We start from the raw sequence: 14529 nt of genomic DNA, 5'->3' as shown, positions 1-14529 counted from the left end.
AAGCCGCTCATAGGATAGCGCTCGCTCTGAAACGACAAACCCGGAGGAGCGCTTGTGCGGCCGCGTAGGCGGCCGCTGTTCTGTAACCTTGACCACGACCCCCCCGCCCCGCCCACAGGCGAGCGGCGAGCGCGCCCGCTCCTGCGTCTCTATGATTCCAACTTCCGCCCGCGCGCCACTCCTCGCGAGACTTCGGCGGCCCAGCAATGGAGAGATCGTGAGTGCCGCAGACAGGAGTCCAGAGTACGGCCCGGTGCGAGATCGGGCCAGGGCAGCCCCGACAAGCCGGGCCCCTGGAGCAGAGCGGCGGTTGGGGCGCGACCCTTCCAGGCCCGGACGGACGCCCTTGCCTAAATTTCTGCCTGTCCCCCAGATGCCGCGTCACTGCTCCGCCGCCGGCTGCTGCACACGGGACACGCGCGAAACGCGCAACCGCGGCATCTCTTTCCACAGGTCAGCGCGCGTGCGTATCGGCACTCGATGGTTCGCGTGCGCATGCGCTGGGCTCGCGCTGCTCAGAGCGCCGCTTGTGCTTGCTCCCGCGCCTCCCTTAGATGGGGGCGAGGCTTGAACGCCCGGGTGGTGAGAGAGGGTGGAGGGGGCGGCGCCGCTGGGACCGAGGGCTGTGAGTAAGAAGGGGCGGGAGGTTTGGGCCCACTGCTCCCTAGCTGTCACCGCTAGATGACGCCGAGCCAGGGGCCGCCCTGCTCGAGGCCTGGGCGGCCGCCGCTCCCCGGCGCACTAAGCGGTGCTGGCCTTTCCTGTCCCAGGGCCTGGGCGGCATGAGCCCGCGCGGCGGGCGGCCCAGCGCTCAGGGCTTTGTGGTTCCGCAGACTTCCCAAGAAGGACAACCCGCGGCGAGGCGTGTGGCTAGCCAACTGCCAGCGGCTGGACCCCAGCGGCCAGGGCCTGTGGGACCCGGCCTCGGAGTACATCTATTTCTGCTCCAAGCACTTCGAGGAGAACTGCTTCGAGCTGGTGGGGATCAGGTGGGCCACCTCGCGGTCAGCGGGGGGAGAAGCGGGCCCGCGAGTCAGATGGCGGGGAGGGCCCAAGGGCTGTTACCCTTTCTAACAAATGGAGACAAGACCGCAGCGCCACGTGCGCAGAAGGAAAGCAGTAGCCCTTCCGGAGCTCCCCCTCCCCGCAATCCCCTACATAAAAGAACTGGTCTCCCCAGCCCTGCAGGGGAGTCTCTCACCGCGCTAACCCCAAGAGGAGGCCTGCCGGAAGTGAGACTCACTGGCTTTCCTGTTGCGTTCTGCTTCCCTGCCTCCCATAGCGCTGGTGCCCGGGGACCCTTCCCCGGGATGCTGGCGGGTGTGCGCCCCCGTGCCCAAGCCAGGTCCGCCTCGGGGGCAGCACCTGCTCTCAGCTCATCCGGACTGTTCTCCCACAGTGGGTATCACAGGCTGAAGGAAGGAGCTGTCCCCACGATATTTGAGTCTTTCTCCAAGTTGCGGCGGTCATCCAAGAGCAAAGGACGTGGTTACCCACCTCGCCCTCCCGAGGTCAGCGGGCTCCAGCGATGCAGGAAGCGGTATGTGGTATGGGTTGGGGGAGGCCTGCCTCCACCCCATTAGCACCCATCTTAAGGGACTGGGCTTTGGGATGTATGCCGGGGTCCTGAGAGCAGTGTTCCAGGCCCAGATGTGCATGTGTGGGGGCTCAGGTGGGCTAGTGAAGTGGGGTCTGGCGGGGCCTTAGTCCAACATCTCAGGCTGTTTTTCCCACAGCTGCTCTGAGGGTCTGGGCCCAACAACTCCTTTTACTCCACCACCACCTGCCGACGTCCCCTGTTTTCCTGTGGAAGAGGCCTCGGCACCTGCGGCTTTGCCGACCCCTCCAGCTGGAAGGCTGGAGCCCGGCCTCAGCAGCCCCTTCTCAGACCTCCTGGGACCCCTGGGCGCCCAGGCGGATGAAGCAGGCTGCAGCGCCCAGCCCTCCCCGGAGCGCGAGCCCGAACGGCAGCCCTCCCCTCTGGAGCCTCGGCCCGTGTCGCCCTCGGCCTACATGCTGCGCCTGCCGCCCCCCGCAGGGGCCTACATCCAGAACGAACACAGCTACCAGGTGGGCAGTGCCCTCCTCTGGAAGCGGCGGGCGGAGGCGGCCCTCGATGCCCTGGACAAGGCCCAGCGCCAGCTGCAGGCCTGCAAGCGCCGGGAGCAGCGGCTGCGGCTGCGCCTCACCAAGCTGCAGCAGGAGCGCGCTCGAGAGAAGCGGGCACAGGCCGACGCCCGCCAGACTCTGAAGGAGCACGTGCGGGACTTCGCCATGCAGTTGGGCAGCAGCTTGGCCTGAGGGATGGGCTCTGGGCCCCTGGGGGCCAGTGCCAGAACCCTCCTCCCTCCAGTTCCACCCAAGAGGGACCCGAACTGAGTTGCATCCACCAGCCTTGACCAGATGCCATAATAAAAGTGGACGCTAGGATGTAGCTTGCTGTCTGGCTCTGATGGGCTGGGGGCCCCACCTCGAGTCTCAAGCACGTTTCCCAAGGTAGTGGCTCCTGGGTGGCCCTCAGAGGTTCAGACACTGGTGATCTGGGCCACTGGGACTAGAACCCCAGGCTTCCGGCTGCTTGTCCTCAGGCCTGCACGAATGGACACGTAGCAGCCACGCCTGCTCAAGAGGTGGGGGCACCAGAGTGGGGCTCTGGCGCCTGCCCCATTCCCCACCCTATAGGAGTCTCTGAAGGCAGGGGTGGTGTAAGGGCCAGGGCAGCGCCAGGCACCCTGACTTGGGATCTGAAACAGCCTTGACTTAAATAAGCTGGCCCCTCTAGAAAAGCCCAGGAGGCCTGCTGGGCTCCACCCCTTTGCAGGGGTGCCATACCTTCTATCCCCTCATTCGTCAGGGTGGCCACTGTGTGGGCCTGGCCCAGTGCTCCATCCCGGCTTCCGGGCCAGACCCTGCTCCCCACTGGGGCCGCTTTCTGCCTGAGACAGAGGCCCAACTTGGGGGCTGCTGTGCAGATAGGAAGTGAGGCCACCATAGTGGCCTTTCCCATTCTTGGACAGCTAGGGGGAAGTGAGGGGAGGGGAGGCCGGCCTGCACTAGTCCTGGCCTCACTATACACTCGCCTTCAGTGGGAATCCAGAAGGTGCCATCGGTAGTGATGAACAGTCTAGGGTGTGGAGTGGCAGATGGCACATATGACATCTCCCATGCTGTCCTTGGCCACCAAAGAGCATAGTTCTAGTGCCATGGAAAATGGGCGCACTGCCCAACGGCCCCTGTGCCTTCTGGGGCTCCTGGCACGTAACCTTTATTCTCTCATCTCTAGGAGAGACACTAGGTGATCAGTAAGGGCAGGGTTTCTGCAGGCTTCTAGCAAGGGGTGAGGCAGCCCTGGGGCTGTGGCGAGCACTAACTTGTGGGGTCCTGGGTGGGGGGCTTGGTGGCCCCACTGTGAATGACACACTGGCCTGCCTGCTGTGGACCCCTCCCCACCCACGTGCAGCCCTGTGCCAGTTCCTTGCCACGGGTCTCCCCTCAGCACACAGCTGCTGACCCCCTGAGTCCCCCAGCCCTTCTTCCTGGACCAGGCCATGTCCTAGCTCCTAGCTCCTAGTGGCCACTCAGCACAGGAGTCCTGGCTGCACAGGGCTGTCTGGGTTCTCTTCATCGAGGGCTGATGGGCTAGAGGGGAGGACCCCCAGAGCAGGAGGCAAGCTCCAAGCCAGAAAACCATCCCCTGTGGGGAATCTGACTTCTGGTGGCCCAGGTGGAAAGGGTCCCCGAGGGGGTTCTTCCCAGATATGGTGCAGAAAGAACCAGCCCACAAAGGTGCACAAGCAGGCCCTCCTTAGGGGATGGGTGGGTGTGCAGGCCTGTTACCAACTTCCCAACCAGGCAGGGATCAGCCTGCTCTTCCCGGGAGCCAGTGGCACTGGTGCAGGACCAAGGCAGCTCGGGGCCTGGAGGGTCCCCTGGGAGGCATGTCAGGCTAGAGTCCTCCCGTAGCAACCCCCCCACATATCTGGGTAACCCAGAAGGGGGAGGCTAATAGGCCAGTCCCACTCTGGGAAGGGCCAGGGAGCTGCAGGGCAGGCCCAGATGTGACCATTAGCCAAGTCATGGTAATGCAGTGTGGCTTTAACGCGACACGACTGTGACAGTAAATGCCGGGGAGGGGTGCACAGTGGGCCCTGCAGGCTGAACCAGGCCCAGATCACCTACAGTTTGCTCCTGAGTCTCACCTGCCCACCCATTGCTGGTCCCCACTCACAGACAGCTGGGGGAACCAGAGCATTGGAAGCAGGGCACAGACCTCCTGGGGCTACAGCCTTCTGACAAGCCCCACCCCCACCCCGGCACTGTCAGTGGCTGCAGAACCAACAGCTGGCGACTCGGGTTCCTGCTGGGAGGCTGGGGCACCCCTCTCTGCTGCCTCCTGCATGTCCCCATCACTGAGCCTTACACTTTGAGCGTCTTACCACAGGGTTGTTTGAATTCATTGGGTTACTGTCATGGCTTGGTTAGGAGATTACCAGTATGGTGATATGTTACATTGATGGTTACTGTCAAACACAGAACCAGCTAAGGGAGATTTGAAAACTGGTGGCCCACATGACCAGCAGAGCCTGGTTAATAAATCCAGTGGAAGTCCAGGGCCTTGCCCAATGGGTGAAATTCTTGGGAATAACTGTGACATTCCACAGACAACCAAGGAAGTGGGATGCCCCACATTTAATTGGTCTATTTGGATTTTGGAGAACACACATTCCACATCTGGAAATATTGCTGGCTGCCATCCATAAAACCACTTGGAAGGAAACTGCATTTGAATGGGGGCTGGAGCAACAGCAGGCTATGTCTGAAATACAGAAAGTGGTCTCGCTCTCCTTGCCTTCAGGGCCTTACGATCCACATTCAGACTTGATTTTGGAGATGTTTGCCTGCGTGAAAGAGGCCTTCAAACACGCCAAAGTGGCTCCTGGACTCCATATTGGAAGCAAATTCCATCTGAGAAAGTAAACACGTAGTCATTCCCACCCCCTCGCAGGCTACATTCCTTAGTTAATTAACTGATTGTCTTACTGTCAATAAGTCTTACTGTCTTCTTGTTACTGCCGTGGAGTCTTCTCCAGCTCATAGTGACCCCTCCTTGGGTTTCTGAGGCAGTATCACTACAGAAGTAGATTGCCCAACCTTCCTTCCAAGGAGTGGCTGTTGGGCTTGAAATATCTCCTGTCTGACCACCAGCCTCAGGGCATTGTTACCGCCGCTGGCTACTTGGAACCAGGTGCCTCAGTGTCTGACAGCTCCCCCAGTGAAGGCCCGCATTGGTGGTTCACCTTACGGTATATGAACCAGAGGGAAACAGGAGGGGGGTGGGGACTTGAACCTGACCAGCCGGCTGGCTGCTGCTGGGTACAGTCCTGCTTCTTTAGAAGGTCCACCTCCTGAACAAACTTGGATGGCTCTGAGTGACTCCAGGTCAGTGTTTCGGTCTCTGCACAAACTTATCTGGAAGCTTTTGCTTCACTGGGGAAGAACCCCAACGTTTGGTGCTGTGAGCGGGATACCAAAAGACCCCTGATCACTCAAGAGTTGGGTGAGGCATGCAACTCCATGGGGGCAAACCCGGGATGGCCAGATGCCTCCCTATTTGGGCCCCTAGCTAGGTTGTTGGATATCTGGACACCTGCGTGTGAGTATGGGGACACCTCGAAAACACCACAAGCTTGTTAGAGCTCTCACGGGGCACGGGAGTTGAAAAGCACAAGCAAGAGAGCAGGGTGCTGGCAGCTGCTGCAGGCCGACTGTGCCTGCGTGTGGTGCGTGCGCAGCGACGCAAGCCGAGCTAACTGCTGGTGCAAAAGGGCGCTGGCTGCAGGGCGACCTCCGGCTGGAAAGAGAAGCCCTGGGAGCCCAGACGAACGCCACCGAAACCGTGGCTTCCTGGCTACAAACTTCCCATCGGGCACAGAAACACTTGCCTGCAGACTAGCCCAAGCGAAAGTGTGAAGGCTTCCATAACAGCAGCTCCATGATGTCACTGCAAAAGCTAGTTGGGAACCAAAGAAATGGGACCTGTTGGAGTCTTCGGACTCAGGAGAGGACATAGAGGACGATTCATACTCTCCCAACTCACTGCCACTGAGTCAATCTGACTCATAGCAACCCCTCCTTGGGTTTCTGAGGCAGTATCTCTATGGAAGTAGATTGCCCAGTCTCTCTTCTGAGGAGTGGCTGGTGGCTTTGAACTGCCAGCCCTCTGGTTAGCAGTCACATGCCTTAGGCACTGTGCCACCAGAGCTCCCTGAGGAAGATTGGGATGAGGAATGTCGGCCTTTGGTTATCACTAAATTAAAAACCAGTCAGCCCTGTGCCCCGGGGTGGATGCCAACAGTCTCCAGGGGAGTGACAAGAATCCACTACTATGAGGGACTACACCACCACGGACATAGTGGAATTGGCTACCTGCTGTGTCCAAAAGGGCCAAGAATCTATCGTGGCTTGGGTGCTGAGACAGTGTGATATGGGGACTGATGGAGTAATCTTAACTGAGTTAGAAATGTCTAAAGTGGTGTCAGTCACCACTCACCTGGCACTGTGACAATGGCCATCAACTGCACTTGAAGGCCAGAGTCCCTCTGTTGAGTGGATAATGGCTGCCTGTCGTGCCACATGGTCCAGTGGAGGGGACCTACTGTTACCTCCCTTCATTAGACCACTGCAGAACTGCAGGGAATTGTCAGGGAACTGGGCGTGAAGCGTGCCTTTATGTGCAGCATTTGAAGTCTACGCAATGAGCTCTCCACGCCAGGATGAAGGATGCTATATGGCAGTCTGGTCCCATCCAATGGCATGGCTTCTTAGTCTCTATCTTAAGCCCCATGGTGGGACGAGAGGTATCCCATGCCACTCAGAGGGCTGTGGACTTGAGCAAGACAATGTGTAGGACACTGTGAGAGCCACGGGCAAGCCTCAGGAGCAGATGAAAGGGAAAGAAAAGGGTCCATTGGAAGGCTACCCATGGCCAATTATGGGCCAATCTCATCGCAGATGGGACGCCTAAAGAGAAATTTATAACAGCCCAATGCTGCCCTCTTGTGGCTTTGGCAGCATCTGAAGCCTGAACGACAGTTCACCGCAGATAAAGAGGCAACCCTCCATAAACCAGCTCAATCCACTGCTCTACCTGCCTGGGAGCCCTCCACCCCCTAAACTAGGGGCGAGGCCAAAAGCCACCAACGTTGCAGGTGCGAAGATTGAAGGTTACTGGGGGATTGGAGGCCCCATGTAGAAGTCACCATTTATTGGTCCTCATATAACAAACTGTTTTAGCTTTAGTAGATAATGGGACAGAATGTACTCTTATACATGTCAACCAACCAACCAACCAACCCACGGCTGTCGAGTCATATCCGACTCATGGCTACCCTTCCTTGGGTTTCCGAGGCAGTATCACTACAGAAGTAGATTGCCCAACCTTCCTTCTGAGGAGTGGCTGGTGGGTTTGAACCACCAACCTTCTGGTTAGCAGTCAAATGCCTTAGGCACTACGCTACCAGAGCACCTCTTATATATGTTAATATACATAAATTTCAAGGACCCCTAGACGCCATAGATGGGTATGGAGGCAGTATTGTAGAGGATCGTAGGGTTTCCTTGACATTGGGAATTGGAAAGGTGTGATGTGTACATTTCTCCATTACCTGAAACATCTTAGGAATGGAGAAACTGGAAAGAAGGACATTAATGACCACAGCAGGAGAATTCAGCCTCAGGGTGAGAACCATCCAAACCATAATTACGGCCTGGGCAAGGTGGAGGCTCGTTCACCTACTCTCCCCAAGTAGGTTGGTCAATATCAAACAGTATCGCCTGCCGGGGGGCTCATGAGGAAATCACAGCCACCATTGCCAAATTAGCAAAGGTAAATATTATAAGACCAACCCGTACTCCCTGTAGTAGTCCAGCGTGGCCAGTAAGGAAACCTGATGGGATATGGTGCGTGATGGTGGATTATAGAGAACTCAACGGCATGAGTCCACCTTTACATGCTACTGTTCCCGATATGGGGAGCTCTGGTGGCATGGTGCCTAAGGCACTTGACTGCTAACCAGGAGGCTGGCGGTTCAAACCCACCAGCCACTCTTTGGAAGGAAGGCTGGGCAATCTACTTTCATAGTGATACTGCCTCAGAAACCCAAAGAGGGGTCGCTATGAGTCAAAACTGACTCCACGGCAGTGAGGTTTTTTTTGTTTGTTTGTTTCCCAGTATACCAAAAAAACAAACCAAACTCACTGCCATTGAGTCAATTCAACTCATAGAGATCCCTCCTTGGGTTTCCAAGGCAGTATCTCTACTGGGAAGTAGATTGCCCAGTCTTCCTTCCGAGAAGTGGTTGGTGGGTTTGAACTGCCAGCCTTCTGGTTAGCAGTCAAATGCGTTAGGCTACCACAGCTCCTGTTCCCAACGTAGCCACCTTATTAAATAACACAGGGGAACACCTTGGGTACTTACCATTTTTTGCTTGACCTGGCTAATGCCTTTTTTTTTTTTTTTTTTAAGTTGAGCCTTTGATCCTAAAAGCCAAGAACAATTTGCCTTTGAATGGAATGGGGAACATTGGCCCTTCAACGTCCTGCCCCAGGGGTATTTACACAGCCCTAAATCTGCCATGGATTTAGTAGCATGAGATATCAGCTGGAAAAAGCCAGAGGGCGTTTCCATCTTCCACTACATTGATGATGTTACGTTAACCTGTAACTCTTTCTCTGTACTACAAGAAATTGCTCCTGGATTGATTAGTGACTTTGGAAAAAAGAGGATGGGCCATCAACTCACCCAAGCTGCAAGGGCCAGGCTTATCTGTCAAATTCTTGGGTGTTGTGTGGTTGATAAAACAAAAGCCATCCCTGCTGCAGTCATAGATAAGGTGAAGGCTTTCCCAGTACCCACCTTACTCAAACAATTATAGGCCTTTTTAGCATGGTTGGGATACTGGAGGCCTTTCACACCCCATTTAGCACAAATTCTATTCCCACTGCAGAAAATAGTAAAGAAAGGGACTATATAGGATTGGGGTAATGAAGAGGAGTATGCTTTTCAGGCTGCCAAAATTGCAGAGCAACAGATACAGGCATTAGGAACCATCAAGCCTGGAGCCCCAGGTGAATTGGATGTAACAAGCCACCCTGAGGGTTTTGGCTGGGGTCTCTGGCAAAGGCAACAAGATTAAGTGAGTCCCCCTTGGCTTTTGGTCACAACTCTGGAAAGGAGCTGAGCAAAGGTATACCCCTTTAGAAAAGCTAATCTGTGCAGTTTATTGGAGCCTGCAACCCTTAGGGGATGTCACAAAAGGGATTCCAGTAACTGTGAAGGCACACTGTTGTTGTTAGGTGCTGCCGAGTTGTCTCTGACTCATAGCGACCCTACGTACAGCTGAACGAAACACTGCCCGGTCCCGTGCCAGCTTCACGATCCCTGCTATATCTGAGCCCATTGTTGCAGCCACTGTGTCAATCCATCTCGTTGAGGGCCTTCCCCTCTTTTGTTGACCCTCCACTTTACGAAGCACAATGTCCTTCTCCAGAGAATGGTCCCTTCTGACAACGTGATCAAAGTAGGTGAGATAAGGTCTTGCCATTCTTGCTTCCAAGGAGCATTCCAGCTGCACTTCCTCCAGGACAGATTTGTTAGTTCTTTTAGCAGTCCATAGTACTTTCAGCATTCTTCACCAACACCACAACTCAAAAGCATCAACCCTTCTTCGGTCTTCCTTATTCATTGTCCAGCTCTCACATGCATATGAGGTGACTGAAAACACCATGGCTTGTGTCAGGCACACCTTAGTCTTCAAGGAGACATGCTTGCTTCTCAGCACTTGAAAGAGATCCTTCACAGCCAATTTGCCCAGTGCTGTACGTCGTCTGATGTCCTGACTGCTGCTTCCATTGGTGCTGATTGTAGAACCAAGTAATATGAAGTCTTTGACAAGTTCAATCTTTTCTCCATTCATTGTAATGCTTCCTATTGGTCCAGTTGTGAGGACTTTTGTTTTCTTTATACTGAGATATAATCCATACTGCAGATTGTAGTCTTCAATCTTCATCAGTAAGTGCTTCAAGTTATCCTCACTTTCAGCAAGCAAAGTTGTGTCATCTGCATATCACAGGTGGTTAATAAGTCTTCCTCCAGTCCTGATGCCAGTGTCTTCTTCATATAGTCCAGCTTCTCGGGTTATTTGCTCAACATACAGATTGGTTAAGTATGGTAAAAGAATACAACACAGATGCACTCTCTTCTTGATGTTAAATCATGTAGTGTCCCCTTGTCCTGTTTGAACAACAGCCTCCTTGTCTATGTACAGGTTGACATAGAACCTCATGAGTACAATGAAGTGTTCTGGAATTCATATTCTTCTCAAGGTTATCCATAATTTGTTATGATCCACACAACTGAATGCTTTTGCATAGTCAATAAAACACAGGTAAACATCTTTCTGGTATTTGTTGCTTTCAGCCAAGATCCATCTGACATCAGCAATGATATCTCTCATTCTATGTCCTCTTCTGAATCCAGCTTGCGTTTCTGGAAGTTCTCTGTCAACCTACTGCTGCAACTCTTCTTGAATTATCTTCAGTAAGATTTTACTTGCATGTGATATTAATATTGTTCGATAATTTCCACATTCTATAGGATCACCTTTCTTTGGAATGGGCACAGATATGGGTCTCTTCCAGTCGGTTGTCCAGGTAGCGGTCTTCCAAATCAATTGGCGTAGCTGAGTGAGCGCCTCCAGCGCAGCATCCATTTGTTGAAACATCTCAATGGGTGTTCTGTCAATTCTTGGAGCCTTGTTTTTCGCCACTTTCCTCAGTGCAGCTTCAACGTCTTCCTTCAGTCTAATTGGTTCTTGATCATATTCCATCTCCTGAAGTGGATGAACATCGACCAATTCTTTTTGATACAGTGACTCTGTGTATTCCTTTCATCTTCTTTTGATGTTTCCTGCATCACTCAATATTTTGCATTCCAGTCACTAGTTATAATCAACACATCTTGATTGCATGTTAGTTCAATTTCAGACTGCAGGACTTGGTAAAAATCTTTAATTTCCTTGTCTTTGGCTTTGGTGGTTGGTGTATAAATTTGAATAATAGTAGTATTAACTGGCCTTCATTGTAGGTGTATAGATATTTTCCTATCACTGACAGCATTGTACTTCAGGACAGATCTTTAAACATTCTTTTTGACAATGAATGCCACGCCATTCCTCTTCCCAGCATAGTAGATCATATGGTTGTCTGATTCAAAATGGCCAAAACCAGTCTATTTCAGCTCAGTAATGCCTAGGATATCAATCTTTATGCTTTCCATTTCATTTTTGACAACTTCCAATTTTCCTAGATTTATACTTTGTGCATTCCATGTTCCGATGATTAATGGATGTTTGCAGCTGTTTCTTCTCATTTTGACTTGTGGCACGCCGGCACATGGAGGTCCCATAAGCTCTACTTTATCCATATCATTAAGGCTGGTTGTACTCTGATGAGCCAGCTCTTTCCCAGTGGCATTTTGAGTGTCTTCTGACATGAAGGGCTCATCTTTTGGCACTATACTGGACCATGTTTCAGGGCTATTCATAAAGTTGTTCAGTAATACATCAGACTTTCTTTGAGAAGTGGATGGCTTCTTCCTTCTTCCAAATCTGTCCCCATCTGGAAGATCCACTGAAATACATCCACATGGGCAACCCAGCTGGCATCGGAAACACCGGCAGCACAGCCCCCAGCCTCACAGCAACATGCGAGCTGCCACAGCATGAGAAAGTGACAGACAAGTTCGTTTCCTTTAGCTTTTCCAAAACCACTCCACCTACTTCCTGGCCTTCCCCCTACCTGTATCCAGCCCTCTGCCCTGGCTCCCACTTCCTCCTGCCTTCACCGGCCCACTACCCAGTTATTAGATGGGTAAAGGAATTCAGCAAGCCACAATTGGGGGTGGCCCAGCAGGGACCTAGCAAGGTAGCACGCCTACTTGCAACAATGCAGCATGTCTTCTGCCAGCCCATTAAGTGATGAGTTACATAAAATTTTAGGCCCCATCATATATGTGTCAGAAGCTGCTAACTCTGCTGCACTTGAAGCAGCAATGCCCCCAAGTAGCCACATAAAGTCTGGTTCAGGACCCATCTCCCAAACTGCCTGGTATCCTGATGGCTCAGCTTGGGGCAATTGGCCTCAACGGACAGCTGTGACCATACATCCTAATACAGACAGGCTGTGGCTAGATCAAGGGGAAGGACAAAGCAGCCAGTGGGGTGCACTGAGGACAGCATGGATGATGCTTCTGCATGAGGACAGCCCTTTCACGTTACGCACTGATGGTTGGGCAGTCTGTAAGAGACTTACTTTACGGCTACAAGACTGATGGAGTAAGGACTAGAATGTTGCCGGCCACCCCTTATGAGGAAGCAGCTATGGGCTGATTTTGGGGCTAGGACTGGGAATGGACATCACGGTACAGCATATGTTGGCCCATGGTCCTCTTGCTCTCCTTGGCAATGCTCAAGCAGATAAGCTGGTTCATATGTGTGCCTTTACTACCCATGTCCTGCAAACTGAGGTGGTATAGTCCTTACACCATAAGACAGGGCACAAAGGACAGAGAACTTTATGGACTATTGATTGACATTCTCATCACCATATCCCAAATTAAGGAAGCTTGTGATGACCACTCTGAGTGTGCACTGAAGAAGAAAAAAACATCCCAAGAGAAATGGGGTACATACTTTGTGGCTTGTCCCCTACCTAGCGGTGGCAGATTGCCTACATAGGACCTCTGACAGTTGTCACTTTGCTGTGACTTGTACAGACACAGGCACTGGCCTTTTGCAAGCACATCCCTGCAAACAGGCAATACAGCGAGCGGTCCATGATCCAAGGCCTCGCCTGGTTGTGTGCCTCATACGGCAGTCCCACAGACATCGACAGTGACTGAGGAAGCCACTTCACTGGCCATGACGTGCAGGATTGGGCCCACGCCAATGACATTCCCTGGCTTTTCATTTCCCTATAATCCCACTGCTGGGGGCCTCACTGACAGAATGAATGGGCTGTGAAAACGAGCTCTGTGGAAGGAAACCCACTCTCTGGAGCAATGGACCCAATGACTACCAGAAGCCATGTGGCAAATCAATGAGCACAGAAGACAGGAGTGCCCCAGTGCTTACCACCTGCTGACATAAGGGCCACAGTGGACAATGCAAATATGAATTACAACAGCAGAAGACACCACCCTCCTACCCACTGTTGGACATGAAAACAACATACTCATGCCTTTGCCATAGGACCTAGACACTTGGAAATGGAAACCAGGCCCTCGGTGGTTGGGAATGTCCTCCCCATGGGATGAGGAGCTAGATATACCTCTCCTTATCACTCCCTGGCTGCACCCCAAAACCCCTCTTCTGTGCTAAATGGTATTAACCCTGGGAAACATTTGCAAATGGGAACCTATTTTATGAGCTTATGGACTTTTCTCTCGGAAGGAAGGTTGGGCAATCCTACTTCCGTAGTGATACTGCCTCGGAAACCCAAGGAGGGGTCGCTATGAGTCGGGGCCGACTCGATGGCAAATAACAACAACAACAACAACAACATGGACTTTTCTAATCCCTCCATTAGACTATAGAGGGTTACCTACTGTTGAGGGCCTCACCAGGGAAAAGACATGGTATTGTAAACCTGGTCAAAGGCCCTCACCTAGTATTATAGTGGCATCTCACTCCCATACTGCTTGCATACCAAGTTACCTCCTTTAAAGCTTGGTCTTATCTCCCTTAAAAGAATAGTAGGTGATATCTTTGCCATTTGGGCCACCATGGTTGCAGAAGTTCAAAACCATCCAATTACTGAGCGTGTGGAGAACACCGTGGGATGTCTATGGAAACTACAACCTGACAACTGGATGGCAGTGTGTTTGGACATTTGAAGAACTCAGTCTTCTATGCCTGGGGATCCTTTTGTTCAATTAAGTATAGATTCTTTCTCTGCGTGGCTTAATTCCCTCCCCTCTGCTTGGTGAAACTTGCTTTACAGATTGCTTGGATCCTTGTTAATGTTGCTATTTTGTTGTGGTGGTGGTCTGTGGCTACAATGTTACAAGGCTCAGGTCTGAGGGATCAAGTTGAACAGGCTCACGCGGATTGTGCCAGCCATTTAGTGGCACTGGTGTGGAGTGTATGAGATAGTTTTTCAAACACCCAAAAATGGCTTCTGGACTCCATCTTGAAAGCAAATTCCATCTTAAAAGAAAATGCCAAGTCATCCCACCCCCTCCTTTCTTCCCTCTCAAGGCCACATTCCTATCAAGGAGCTGTGGTGACACAGTCCCTAAGGCATTTGACTGCTAACCACAAGGCTGGTAGTTCTAACCCACCTGTCATTCCTTGGAAGGAAGATTGGGCAATCTACTTCCATAGAGATACTGCCTCAGAAACCCAAGGAAGGGTCACCGTGAGTCAGAATCAACTCAAAGGCGGTGAGTTTCATTTTTATTATCTTATAATC

At 52.5% G+C, this 14529-nt stretch overlaps 1 protein-coding gene across 1 annotated transcript; it reads left to right on the top strand.

Annotated features, from left to right (window-relative positions):
* Nucleotides 1-373: 373 nt before the first annotated feature.
* On the top strand, nucleotides 374-2301 carry THAP7 (THAP domain containing 7). The gene is made up of 4 exons (XM_007955433.1): nucleotides 374-453; nucleotides 834-989; nucleotides 1400-1540; nucleotides 1737-2301. Exons 1-4 carry the CDS (start codon nucleotides 374-376, stop codon nucleotides 2299-2301), a joined length of 942 nt encoding a protein of 313 aa, XP_007953624.1.
* The last annotated feature ends 12228 nt before the right edge of the window (nucleotides 2302-14529 follow it).

This window comes from Orycteropus afer, unplaced genomic scaffold, assembly GCF_000298275.1.
Source record: "Orycteropus afer afer isolate SDZICR_OR568_19922 unplaced genomic scaffold, OryAfe1.0 scaffold00502, whole genome shotgun sequence".
NCBI classification, from domain to species: Eukaryota; Metazoa; Chordata; class Mammalia; order Tubulidentata; family Orycteropodidae; genus Orycteropus; species Orycteropus afer.
Note: the sequence above shows the minus strand (reverse complement) of the source record. Positions and strands in the feature narration are given on the sequence as shown.